Genomic DNA, 13,332 nt, shown 5'->3' on the forward strand with positions numbered 1-13,332 from the left:
GGTGGCGCAAGCCTTTAATCCCAGCACTCGGGAGGCAGAGGCAGGCGGATCTCTGTGAGTTCGAGGCCAGCCTGGTCTACAAGAGCTAGTTCCAGGACAGGCTCTAAAAAAGCTGCAGAGAAACCCTGTCTCGAAAAACCAAAAAAAAAAAAAAAAAAAAAAAAAAAAATAAGCACACTAATTTGTGGAATTGGGCTCCTGGAAGTCTTTGGGGACAGAGGCCAAGGCTCTTCAGGTGTGTTGTTGATTCACTCTGTGGGCATTCATTAAATGTCAGGCTCCTGAGGTGTGTATTCGCTTGCTCTTGGTATGAATTTTGTCGCTGTTGTTTGTTTGTTTGTTTCAAGACAGGGTTTTTTGTATAGCTCTAGTTGTCCTGGAACTTGCTCTATAGACCGGAAGGACCTGGTCCACAGTCTCACAGATCCAGCCTCCCAAGTGCTGGGATTAAAGGCGTTCCCTGCCACGCCCGGCCTACAATATAAATATCATTTAAGATGTTTTACTTTTATGTGTGTGATAGAGAGAGAGAGAGAGAGAGAGAGAGAGAGAGAGAGAGAGAGAGAGAGAGAGAGAGAGAGAGAGAGAGAGAGAGAGAGAGAGAGAGAGAGAGTGCCTCTCGCGTGTTCTTATCTTTTGGACACAAAAGTCTGGAATCTGGGCTGTCCACACTCCAGGAACACTCCAGCCCGGAACCTAGAAGCAAAGACGACGATCGCAACGCTGGGCAGGGCCTTCGATTGCTTTCGTCTGGTGGTCGAGCTGCGCGCGGTTGCGATTGGTACTGCCTGGCAGCGCGGCGCGGTGCACTGTGGGACTCGGCTCTGGCGGGAGGCGCAGGCCGGTGGCCGAGGTGAGGGTACTCTGGCGGCGGCAGGATGGTGAAGCTGACGGCGGAGCTGATCGAGCAGGCGGCGCAGTACACCAATGCTGTGCGGGACCGCGAGCTGGACCTTCGCGGTGAGTTAGGCGGAGCGCGGGCTGCGTCCCGGCTCGGCGCGCGCCCGAGAGGAGCGGCCCCGCCGCGTGCGCCGAGGCCGGAGCCTGGCCCGTGGGCCTCCCGCCCGGGTCCGGGTCACCTCGCATCAACTCCGTCAGGGCCCTTTGGAGCCGTCTCCTACCCGCTCCAGCTAGCAGACACGGCCCCTCGATCCCTTCCCGGGTCCGTACCCGTTAGGCTTTGCCCGGTTCGTTCAGCAGCCTGAACTGTTTGAGGGCCAGGCAAATAGAAATTGGTGCATACAGGATGGCGACCGGCTGGTTTTTTAACAAGTTCGTTCATATGACACGTGAGGGTAGACTAGATAAAAGTGAAAGTTATCCTAATTATATACACTAATCCCCTTTTGGATTTGTTCATTTGCTTTTGAGTTAGGGTTTCCTGTCCCCAGAGCTGGCTTCAAACCGCTATGTAGTTCAGGGTTCTTTCGAACTTCCGACCTCTTGCCTTCACTTCCCGAGGTCCTGTTGAGTTGGTTTTAAAAAACAGCATTAACCGGATGGTAGTGGTGCACGTCTTTAATCCCAGCACTCAGAAGGTAGTGGCGGGCGGATCTGTGAGTTCGGGGCCAGCCTAGGCTCCTGTCGCGAATAAAACAAGACAACAAGAAGTAACACGGCCTAACATTGAAAGTGTAATTATCAACCTAACTTTTCAAGAGATGGCTTTGAAAGCTATTAGAGTTACCAGGTTTACGATTATATAACTGTGACCTGAGGCAACCACAGTCTCGGGGTACCGTTTGCTAACATCCCTTGCTGCCCTATAGGAAATCCTAGTACGTTTGTTTGTTGAAATTAACGCTCTCAGATAGAAGTCCGTTAGAGGAGCATCTGGACCCTTTTACTGTCTTGGCACATTTTTGGTCTCTGCTGAATCTCCGAAGACCAGGCAGCCTTGAGAAGGGTTATTTTGGTACCATATTTTTTTGGACTCCTTCACTACTGAGTTGTGTGCTAAATGTCTTTTCTTCCTCTGGTGCGCAGCTCGATAATTATGCCCGTTAGATACTTAAGGGGATGCTCGCAGTGTGATTTGTGGTTTATATAAACCGTTTTCAGCTCTGGTGCAGAGGAGAGTGGCCAGGATACATGAGGCTGTACTGTTGAGTTATGTGTTAACTCATCAGGGAGCCTAATAACTCAAGGACTTGAACAGTGTGAGTGACTGTAGGTGTTCTTATAAACAGTGGACACCAGTATTAGGAAGGATGCTCTTGCCCTCAACCTCGTCACTTCTACACAACCACACACTTCGTGGCACTAAAGACCCGTAACTCTTGTTTGTCGTTTCTCTTCAGTATTTTTGTGCAGTACTTGACATGGCACCGGTGCCAGTTTAATACTTCTTGAAAGAATACTTCGAGTCTAATTACCATCAAATACCCCTACTATTTTCAGAAACCTTTCGTTTATATTAATGTCTGTTGTTTGTATTTTTTTCCTTTTCAGGATATAAAATTCCTGTCATTGAAAATCTGGGTGCTACCTTAGACCAATTTGATGCTATTGATTTTTCTGACAATGAGATCAGGAAACTGGATGGTTTTCCTTTATTGAGAAGGCTGAAAACATTATTAGTGAACAACAACAGAATTTGGTGAGTGTCTGCTAGCGAGAATACTTTCTTCTCTGAAGTAGATGTTACAGTGTACCCTGAAGATGGTGTATTATTATTATTATTATTATTATTATTATTATTGATGTGTGTTAGTGCTTTGCCTATAAGTGTGTCTGGTGCCTGGTGCCTTCGGAGGCCAGAAGAGGGTGTTAGTTCCCCTGGAGCTAGAGTTACAGACAGTTGTGAGCTGCCACATGCATGCTAGGAATAGAATCTGGGTCCTCTGGAAGGACAGCCAGCACTCATAAGTTGCTGAGGCACCTCTCCAGCCTTTCCATGTCTCTTCTTACAGGGAGAAATGAATCGAGCACTTTTCCTAAAAGATTGGGAGATTAATGTGGGCATTGGTCTGACCTTACTGTTTACTCTTCAGAGATCTTTAATATTTGTAGTTGATACGAAACTTTGAATTTAAATTTAAAACATGTTGCTATGTATACATTTCAGATTTTAGAGCAGTTATCAACAGCATTGTGATAAAACAATTTCTAAAGGCCAGGTGTAGTGGTGCCCCCCCCCCTTAACCCTAATACTTGGCAGGCTGAGGCACGCCAGCTTATCTCCTTAGCAAGTTCCACCTGGTGCTGCATAGTGAGACCCTGTCTCAGTAAAGTCTTTTTTATTAAATAAAATCACTTTTCACTGAGATGCTATACATCATACACCCTGCTCTTTTTTTTTTCTTTGTAGTTGGCTTCTAGAATATAATTCTGTGAAATTAAGATCCTATTTGTTTCTTTGAGACAGGGTCTCACTATGTAGCCTTGGCTGGCCTGGAACCTGCTATGGATCTGCCTGCCCCTGCTAGCCAAGTGTTGGAATTGAAGGTGTGCAGTACCACTTGGCTTTATCAGCTTTATATAAAGATTGTATTAATATAGTTATTGAAGAAGATTGTTCATTCCTGGTACTGTTAGGGTCTATGGCTCTTGGGAAGAATTGTCAGGGGACTGGGATTGCAGAAGCTTTTATTAAGAAAAGATTCCAGGGGCTGGAGGCATGGCTCAGTGTTCAAGAGTACTGGCTGCTCCTTTTCCAGTTTAGAGGACCTAGGCTCTTCCCGAGACCAGCGTGGCAGCTCACCATTCCAGTTCCAGGAATTCAAGGCCCTTTTCTGGCTTCCACAGGCACCAAGCACATAATTGGTATTCAGACATAAGTGCAGGCAAAACACCCACACACATAGAATACTGAGTGGAGTTTTTAGGTAGAAGCCTTTCATGATTAACACTTTCTTTGGATGAATGTGTTACACCAGCTCTGAGAATGCAGAATCATTGGTTTTTGAGTTTTCTAGGCAAAAAGTTGCAAATTGGCTAAGTAGTTTTTTTTCTGCCCTGGAATCTCACCTTCCTTGAGGTGGGATGTGGGAGAGCTATTCTGACATACTTGCAAGGGTAGAGATAACTGTTAGCTTGTTTATCGCTTTCTTTGAGAGCCTTTCTATTTTTCTTTTAGCCGTATAGGAGAGGGACTTGATCAGGCTCTGCCCTGTCTGACGGAGCTCATCCTCACCAACAACAGTCTAGTGGAACTGGTAGGTTGAATGGCGGTAACTGTAAAGGGTAAGGATGCCTCCTGTTCCTTTTTTGCTTTTGGTTTTGGTTTTTTTCAAAACGAGTTTCTCTGTAGCTTTGGAGCCTGTCCTGGAATTCGCTCTGTAGACCAGGCTGGCCTTGAACCCACAGAGATCCGTCTGCCTCTGCCTCCTAAGTGCTGGGATTAAAGGCATGTGCCACCACCACCCGGCCCAATGATAGGATTTTTTAAGTCCACTATTCTTTTAAATGCATCGCCTATATCCTGTTTGCATTTAATGGTATTATTGGCATATCGTAGCTTGTCTTTGGAGGGGCACTCTTTGTCATCTGTTCTGTTTCTTTATATTGTGTATGTATGTATGTACGTATGTATGTATGTATGTATGCGTGTGCACTGTCTGTGTCTGTCATTCTACTTTCCCTTCAAATGCTTTACAAATCAGTTGCTATATATATATATTTCTATTCATAGTCAGAAACCTCAGTTTAAAGTCTACAATACCTTTACCCTTCTCAACTGCTATTCTTTTTAAATACAACATTTTCATTCTTCAAGAATTTAATACATGTGTACATGGTTTTGGTCGTATTCACTCCCAATTCCTCCCCTATCTGCCCCTACCTTCTCACAATTTGATTTCCTCCCCTTTTTGGTGATATAGGATATTTCTACAGTCCTGGAACTCACAGAGATCCTCCTGCCTCTGCCTCCCAAGTGCTGGGACTAAAGGCATGCACCACCATGCCCAGCCCCCCGCCCCCCTTTTTCTTAACGCATCATGTCCTATTTGTGCTGGCCATATGCTCTGGGGTTTGGAACCATCTACAGGAGAACGGTTGAACTGCCAGGACCCTTCAAGAATACTGACTCTCCCTCCTCCCGTTTCCCCAGCTGTAAAAAGTTCCTCGGGTAGAGGTGGGCACTTGTGAGCCCCTGCCCCCTTCCATGCTGGAATATTGACTGGCTTGGTCTTGTGCAGATGACCACAGCTCTCTGAGTTCATGAACAGTGCAGTGGTCCTGCCTTGTTCAGAAGACACTTGTATTGCCTGGTCTTTTCCCACCTGGAGCTCCTGCGGTCTTTCCACTTGTCCTTCCTCAATAGTCTGGGGGCCTTGGGAGAAGAGGTATGCTAGAGATGTTCCAGTGTGGCTTAGCCCTCCAGAAACACAGGCTCTACACTTTGGCCAGTCGTGAGTTTCTTCATAAAGTGCTATCCACTCCACAAAGAAACTTCTCTGATGAGGTCCAGGAACTGCACTACTAATCTGTGGGGATAGAAATACATACTTAAAGGGCAGTTTGATGCAGTGTCCACTTAGCAAAATATTAATAGTCGGGTCAGCTCTAGGACCTGTGAGCTGCCCAGCCTTGGATTTTTAGCCGGATTCATTATACCAGGCATGCATTTCCTTCAGTTGAGTGGATCTTAGATCAAATCAGAAAATGGCTGTTTATATCATTAATGTTTGTGCCGCTACTACGCCCATGGGTATATTTTGCCACATTGTCGTTACTGAGCTGACAGTATTCATAGCTGGGTATGACTGTTGGTGACATCTTTTCTCAGCAGCCTGCCTGGAATTTCTGGTACTTTGGAAACTAACCAGCTAGTAGGGAGCTTCCTGTTCAATATCAACTCAATTTCTCATGTCCTGTGCTGAGTGTTTGGTGCCTTCACCAACAGGGTCTTATCCTCAAGTAGGCAACCTAGATCAACTATTAGCCTATATTGTATTTTGAAACAATCCCTTAACTTTGTCACTCAGGCTGACTTGTAGCTCCAGGTAGCCTAGGTTGGCCTTGAACTCACTACAGTCTTAGCCTTCCAAATTCTGGGATTACAGTCATGAGCCACTACACCCAGCTTTAAAGCCAGTGCTCTACCAGCATACAGCTGGGGATGTAGAAGGTCCCAACAGGGGTCTTTCTGGAGTCAGTGCCTCTGGTGATATGTTATAGAATCAAAAATTGAATCTAGGACCTTTCGGGTGCTAGTTAAGCCCCCTATGAGCTACAAGCCTAGCTATTCTTTTTCTTAAACCCGTCAGCATGCTGTCAATATGTTCTGTACTGTGATGTATAACAGACACTTTTTATTGCTTTTGGAGTCTTTTTATGTTAGTGAGCCAGTTTTCAAGCTCTAGTGCTTCCTCTGGCAGCATGGAGATAACTGCTTGTTCTCTGAGAACTCTGTTCTCTCTCACTGCTTTTTAAAATTGTGACCCTCTTAGCAAAGGTACATGTCATCCATTTACGGCCACACTGACCTTCTCTGTCCTCCCAGTTTGTTTTATGTGTATGCTGCAGAAGTGAGTACTCCTGCTTCATCTGTGATGTTTCCCAGTGTCCCTCTTGAGTTATTCAATTTAGGTCTCTCAGGTTTTTCCTTCGTGTAGGACTTTGTCCTGGAAGGGACACAGTTTGATCAGCCAGGACTATATAGCAAGACTCTGTACCATGTGGGAGAAAAGACAACAAGCATGAAGATCCACATTGCTGTAGCCTTATCACACCCTATCTGGATCTCCCTGTACATATTATTGGAACATGCAGATCCTTGGGCAACTAGTCTCAAATTGAACATCTGTTGGTTATTATAGAGTTCTGTGGTTTATCATGCACCTTCTTGCCTTTCCTCTACTTTCTGCACAAATGCTGTGCAAGTCCTGTAGCTGGTATCCCTACTTATTCCCAGTATATAGTTTCTAGGAAATACCTTGTCTAGTTTGCTTGTAGCTTTGGATGATGGGTTTTTAGTTTTGCTATCTTTGTTCCATCATGGTTTCCAGGACAGTTTGGGAAGATGAAAATATGTAGCCCTGATTGACCAGAACTCAATATGTAGAATAGGCTGGCCTCAGACTCACTGAGATCTCTCTGTCTCTGCCTCCCAAGTGCTGGGGTAAAGACATGTGCCACCATGACTGGCCACCATAAATTTTGAACTATACTATTCACCTTGTCTTTTAAACTATTTGAAGAGAGGGGGCAGGGGAAGACTAAGATAATAGTGCCTTCTCTCAAAGATAGTATGCTCCCTGGAACCACTTGGGATATACTAACAAGAAGGGACATTTGCACCAGGTTTGGCGGCATATACCCATTATTCCAACACTTGGGAGAATCAGGATTGAAGATCATCCTAGGCTGCATAACAAGTTTAGTGCCAGCCAAGGCTTTAGGAGACTCTGTCTCAAACAACAAAACCCCCACCTTAGACCAAGATCTTGGCTTGAGGTTCCTGTGTGTAAATACCTTGCTCCTAAGTAAGTCACCGATGTTGACATTGGTTTTATTTTTGAATCATTGCTTAGTAGTCATTTTGAGATTGCTATAGGAAATCAATTTTTTTTTGTCTTCTGTTGAAACAAATGCTGTTACCACCAAGAGTTAAAGAAGTTAGAATGTATTCATCAGTTCATTAGGTGGAAGATATTTGGATAGTTGTATTGTATTATTATCTGACTAGGTGCCAGGGCAGTGAAAAAAATAAGTAAATGATAGTGTGGATACTTATTTCAAAGATGCTTGTCACTTCAAAATATCAGAATAGAAGCATGTCTATCAGCCTTGTTCTTACTTTGACCCTTATTTTATAGGGTGATCTGGATCCTTTGGCATCTCTCAAATCACTGACATATCTAAGGTATGGAAATCACTTGTTGTGATAGTTTGACTAGTGAAGTCCTTAACACCGCCAGGCTACTACTGAACTGCTCTTCCCTGGATGTTGTTTCCTGTGACAGTAATGTAGGAAGAGTGGTGTGCTTTCTCTTGATTTATAGTCACTACACTTCAGATGACTTTCTCAAATGGAGTGCTGTGAGTGAGATTGGCACTGTCCCTTTTTTATAGCATCCTAAGAAATCCTGTGACAAATAAGAAGCATTACCGACTTTATGTGATCTACAAAGTCCCACAAGTCAGAGTACTGGACTTTCAGAAAGTGAGACTGAAAGTGAGTACCGCACCCTGGCCGTGAGTCTTTACAGAGTGATCCTTTGTGCTTTCATGACCAGTTTGTAAAGTTGCTTAGTAAGTTTTTACCATTACATTGAAATTTATGTGTGAGAAAGAACACATTAAGTCGGGGTTGTTATTGTTTTTGTTTTTCTCATGACAGTTTATGGCAGGGCATTGTTGGCCGTTCTAGAGCTAGCCAGATGCTCGAACTACACAATGGGTTGTCTGCTTAGATGTGTCCCCAACAAGGAGTGTAGTATAGTCCAGCTGTGAGCAGCTCTGCCTGTTAAAATGGCTTTTCCTCTGTGGGAAGTGCTAATTCTCTGGAGTCCCTTGGGAGTCCCTCTTAGAAACTAGCAGGGTGGGGACTTTTTGAGAGCTTTGCCCGAGAAGGTTGGACCACTGTGTCTCCTAATTTAAAGTTGGCTTTTGGTGTTTTTACCAGCCCAGAATACATCAGGAGAATTCTCTTCCATGTTTTCTAAGGAATGCATCTAAATGCATGTGGTATTCCTATTTCAATTAACTCTGTGTGTGGTGTCGCTGTAGGAGCGTCAGGAAGCAGAGAAAATGTTCAAGGGCAAACGGGGTGCACAGCTTGCAAAGGATATTGCCAGGAGAAGCAAAACGTAAGATACGGATATCCAACTTAACTCCACTTCCCTTCAGAAACACTGTCTGTCTGGCAGTTTGCCTCTTAGAAAAATTAAACCCCAAACTGGTTAGTGTGGTAGTACATTTCAATGATGGTGCTGGCCATCCATGACATTGTGGGAAATTTCTACCCGGTCAGCAGAGCATATATTCTGGTTTACCATCTTAGTTTGGTATTAAACATCCTGCTTTCTCTATTGGAAGATGGATCGGGTGGTGTTTCTGAAGGAGAGAGTTCTTGTATCAGTTTGTTAACAAAGATAAGATACTACACTGGTTGAATTACTTTCAAAAGCTTTTGAAAGTAAGAGAAGCAGCTTGCACCAGTCAGAATGTAACGATTATATTCTCCTTCCCAAGTTTTAATCCAGGTGCTGGTTTGCCAACTGACAAAAAGAAAGGTGGGCCATCTGCAGGGGATGTGGAAGCAATCAAGGTAAGGATGTGTGTCTGAGTTGTCAGACTGGAGAGAGCCCAGATGGGACAGGACAGTGGGTGTCCTAGTGCTAAACACTGTAGATTCCATTATCTCATAGTTCGTAGGAAGACTCTGGTAATTCTAGTTCAGGAAAAGACTACATTAATGTGCCTATTTGACCAGACTTTGAATTAATTGCATGAACTAATCAAAGGCGTCTGTATGTGTCTCCTTCTCCCAGGGACATTTCGCTTCTTTGAGCAGGATTTGCTGGCTGGCACCTCCTGTTGAAGTATCTGTAGAAAATTCTAGTCTCCAGTAACAGAAATCCCAGCAGATACTTAGCTTGGATTTTAGGGCATGAAATGATTGATTGCCGCTTCTCTTTCATAAGAGCCTGAATCTCTTCCTAAATATTGAAAATTGATGGTGTATTTTCTAGGTTAATTTTGTGTGTGTGTGTGTGTGTGTGTGTGTGTGTGTGTGTGTGTGTGTGTGCTTGTTTTCATCCTTTAAAAACTGTGCAATTTTTAAAATCCTCACAAGTCATGTACTAAATTTAGATATCAAACTTCCATCAGAATATTTTTACCTGTATTTAGATATCAAAAAACAAAAAAGAGAAAGAAAAAGATCGAAATAAATTGTTCAAACATACTGAAAGTTAGTATCAGTTTTGAATTTAAATTTTAGTAATTTAATTACCACAAAAATAACACCAAATGTTCAATTCCTAAATTGTACTGCTCTCAAGTACTAAACAAGCTTTTTGAAAAGGACAACAGAATTCTAGCCACACTTAATGAATTATCCAAAGTGTTTGATTGGGAGACTTTTACTGCCCAGCCCAGGCTCCTTACAGGGCATTGTGTCTGTTTGAAGAAACAATCAGATCCTAGGTTGATTTAATATACCAGTACAGTTCTTCCCCCATCACAGAACCATGTGGTTGATGTTCTGTGGGAAAGTTGGTAGGAATTTCTGCAGTGTCTGCTGGGTGGTAGTCATCATCCTTCTCCCTTTTCCTGTGTTTTCCAGAATGCCATAGCAAATGCATCGACGCTGGCTGAGGTTGAGAGGCTGAAGGGCTTGCTGCAGTCTGGCCAAATACCTGGCAGAGAGCGCAGACCAGGTGAGAAAATGTTCTCCGTGGAATTCCAGAACATCACACTTGGAATGATTACAGAAGAATACCTGGCTGGCATGATGACCAGACCTGAAATCCCATATTCAGGAGGTTGAGGCCAGAGATTCAGGAGTTGAAGGTCGTTCTTGGCAAAAAAAAAAAAAAACAAGTTTTGAGATCTGAGATCAGCTTGAGCTACACAAGATCAAGACCTTTTGGGGGTAGGGGAGAAAATAGGAATGAAGGAAAGTAGTAGAAGTAGGGAGGGAAGGGCAATAAAGTTAAGCCACTGGAACATTTATGGGGGTCTTTTCAAGTTGTAGCAAAGCATTTTATAACATGGAAAGAGCAAAGTTCTAGAGGTGATTGTGAACTTCTAAGTCATATGCTACATAATGGACATCTTGGTGAACTGATACATGCATTTACAGTAGTGGTCCCATAAAGTAACAGTTTAAAAATTGCCTTATACTTTTACTGTATGTTGTCCAGGTTCATAGTTTAGAAAAAAATAATTGCCTTCACCATATAGGTAGTTGAAAAGCTTATACCATCTAGTTTGTGTAAGTACACACTCTGTCGTGTTCATCTTCACAAAACAAGATCTCCAGTGCTAAAATTCCTAGAACATAGATTCTTGTAAAGCAAGGTGTGGCTATTGTGGTAATTTAGTAGTTAGCTGCACAGGCTATATAAAGAGCCTGACCAGTACTGTCTTTGGGCAGGTTTCTTCATCTTAGGCAAGTTCAAGATAGGTACTATCATCAAAAGGTTTGGGGGAGGATTGTAATAATTGCACTTAGCACAGGGCAAGTTTTGGGTAGGTGTTAACTAGTGTAATGTTTGAATGCCAAGTTGTGTCAGCAAATTGAGCACTAGAGATACATTATTCAAATAAAGTAAACAGGTATTACACATTTTGATATAAGTATCCCTAGGGATCACTACCACAGCAGCTTCTCAGGGATCATTATCTTTGAGCTGTTTTGGTTTTAGTTTTGTGACCCACTTAGTTTAGTCATGGTTACTTGCATGAGCATGGGGCAGGGGTGTTTACTGGAACAAGGGCAGCTTATAGTGATTACATTCCTGAAGAAAACGATCTCCTGCCTCAGCAGCTATTGTCAGTTGCTCCTCAGGGAGAGGGTGTAGGATAGTTTTAAGAATGGTGACATTGTTGTGTTCTTGGGCCCCTGGGGACATGCAAGGCAAATTATTTCTGTAATAAGTCCAAGGTGTTTGCTCTTTTCATTTAGTAGCATTTGCACTGGTGGGGAAAACCTGGTGCCTCGGCAAGGAGGCCAAGTGATGTACTTGGTGTGTTCTTCCTTGCATCTGCTCCCAGTAAAATTCATGTAATTTCACTCCCTGTCCTAAATGAAGGAATAGAAATGATTTTCTTTGGAACTGAAGATAGAGTTAAGATATCATACTTAAGTCCCTGAGCAATCCTCAGCACCTGACAGTGTTTATTACCAATGATAAAATTGCAGATTCTTAAGCAAAAATTGAAGTTTGGAAAACTTGGGCTGGGATGTAAATCTGGTAGAACATTGCCTAATACACATGAGACCTGGGTTCAAACTTCATTGTTAGTAGAAGGAAAACGTAGACCCACTGGTATAATGTTGATATATTCCTAGTCTTACAAATGTTTCTGGAAAAGTGGGAATATTAATGAAATTTAGTTTTCATGATACCGTGTCATGAAATTACTCAACATTTGAAAGATCTACAAAACAGGGTAAATGAATTTTTCCAAATACTCAAGTGTCTGTATGTATGGGTACAAGATCTGTTCAGACTACAAGGTGGAATTTGAGCTGCAGGTATGAATGGAAAGAGTTCCTTGAGAAAACGTCAAGTTCACTTTGGGAATGTTCTGTGAGAAGTTGCTGTTTGCTTCTGACTGCAGATGTCACAGATAGACTTGAACTTCAGTAGTTTCTCTGCGTATTTGAACGAGGCAACACTGTTTTTAGAGACAGCGTCTCTCTACATAGCCCTGCTGTCCTGGAACTCACTCTCATCAGGCTGGACTAACTCAGACATTCATCTGCCTCTGCCTCCTGGCTGCTGAGATTAAAGGCATATACTACCATGTTCAGCATTTTTGTTTTGTTTTTTTTTTTTCTTTTTTTCAGAATACATTGACCCTCCAAAAAAAAAATATTTATTTGTTTGTTTGGTTTTTGGTTTTTTCGAGTCAGGGTTTCTCTTGTGTAGCCCTGCCTGTCTTGGAATTCAAATCAGGCTGGCCTTGAACTCTGCCTCCAAAGTTCTGGGATTAAAGGTGTATACCACTACCACTCTGCAACCAAAAATCTTAAAAAAAAAAAAAAAAAAAAAAAGATTCTGCCACAGTGCTCGCTTCGGCAGCACATATACTAAAATTGGAACGATACAGAGAAGATTAGCATGGCCCCTGCGCAAGGATGACACGCAAATTCGTGAAGCGTTCCATATTTAAAAAAAAAAAAAAGATTCTGCCACAGAAACACAATTAAAAACTTTGAGTGTATTTATTCACTTTTTGTTTTATTTATGTGTCTGGTGAGTGGACAGGTAATACAAAATTGACATGACTTAAGGTTTTATGGGTTTTTTTCCAGGTCCAAGTGATGATGGTGAAGAAGAGATGGAAGAAGACACAGTCACAAATGGGTCCTGAGCTCTGACAGATAGGCTCTCCAGGGACAAGTCTTGCTTTTTGAGCATGGAGTAACAGCTTTGCTTGTGTCAACAACATGGAATCTGTCAGCATTGCTGAGTGCTCAGAACTACTGCTGATAATTTTTTAATATGAACATCGGTATCTAAATGCCCATTTTCTACAAATGATAAAATAAAGGCCACTTTCTGTGCTGCCAAATTGTCTGCTGTGTGTTTGTGGTGAGGTATAAGGGCATGTTTAAGTTGGAAGTTTGGGAGTATCTTAGTTAGTGTTCCCATTACTGACCAAAAGGCAAGTTGGGAAGAGAAGGGTTTATTTGTCTTACACTTCCAT

The 13,332-nt window shown here is 42.8% G+C and overlaps 1 protein-coding gene and 1 non-coding gene across 2 annotated transcripts; both read left to right on the forward strand.

The window, feature by feature from the left end:
* The first annotated feature begins 671 nt into the window (after positions 1 to 671).
* Positions 672 to 13,197, forward strand: Snrpa1 (small nuclear ribonucleoprotein polypeptide A'). The gene is made up of 9 exons (XM_038313959.1): positions 672 to 960; positions 2,452 to 2,599; positions 4,079 to 4,157; positions 7,764 to 7,810; positions 8,020 to 8,122; positions 8,677 to 8,756; positions 9,142 to 9,217; positions 10,238 to 10,331; positions 12,938 to 13,197. Exons 1-9 carry the CDS (start codon positions 879 to 881, stop codon positions 12,994 to 12,996), a joined length of 768 nt encoding a protein of 255 aa, XP_038169887.1. The 5' UTR covers positions 672 to 878; the 3' UTR covers positions 12,997 to 13,197.
* On the forward strand, positions 12,689 to 12,795 carry LOC119803162. Its single transcript, XR_005283572.1, has one exon. It is a non-coding gene; the product is annotated as a U6 spliceosomal RNA (small nuclear RNA).
* Positions 13,198 to 13,332: the final 135 nt, after the last annotated feature.

Source organism: Arvicola amphibius, chromosome 12 (assembly GCF_903992535.2).
Source record: "Arvicola amphibius chromosome 12, mArvAmp1.2, whole genome shotgun sequence".
NCBI lineage: Eukaryota > Metazoa > Chordata > Mammalia > Rodentia > Cricetidae > Arvicola > Arvicola amphibius.

Bases quoted from the DNA above. Each gene is read 5' to 3' on its own strand.
- Snrpa1 (XM_038313959.1), top strand. From the start codon at position 879: ATGGTGAAGCTGACGGCGGAGCTGATCGAGCAGGCGGCGCAGTACACC. The intron at 4,158-7,763 runs GTAGGTTGAATG...CTTATTTTATAG, and splicing joins ACAACAGTCTAGTGGAACTG to GGTGATCTGGATCCTTTGGC. The intron at 9,218-10,237 runs GTAAGGATGTGT...TGTGTTTTCCAG, and splicing joins GGGATGTGGAAGCAATCAAG to AATGCCATAGCAAATGCATC.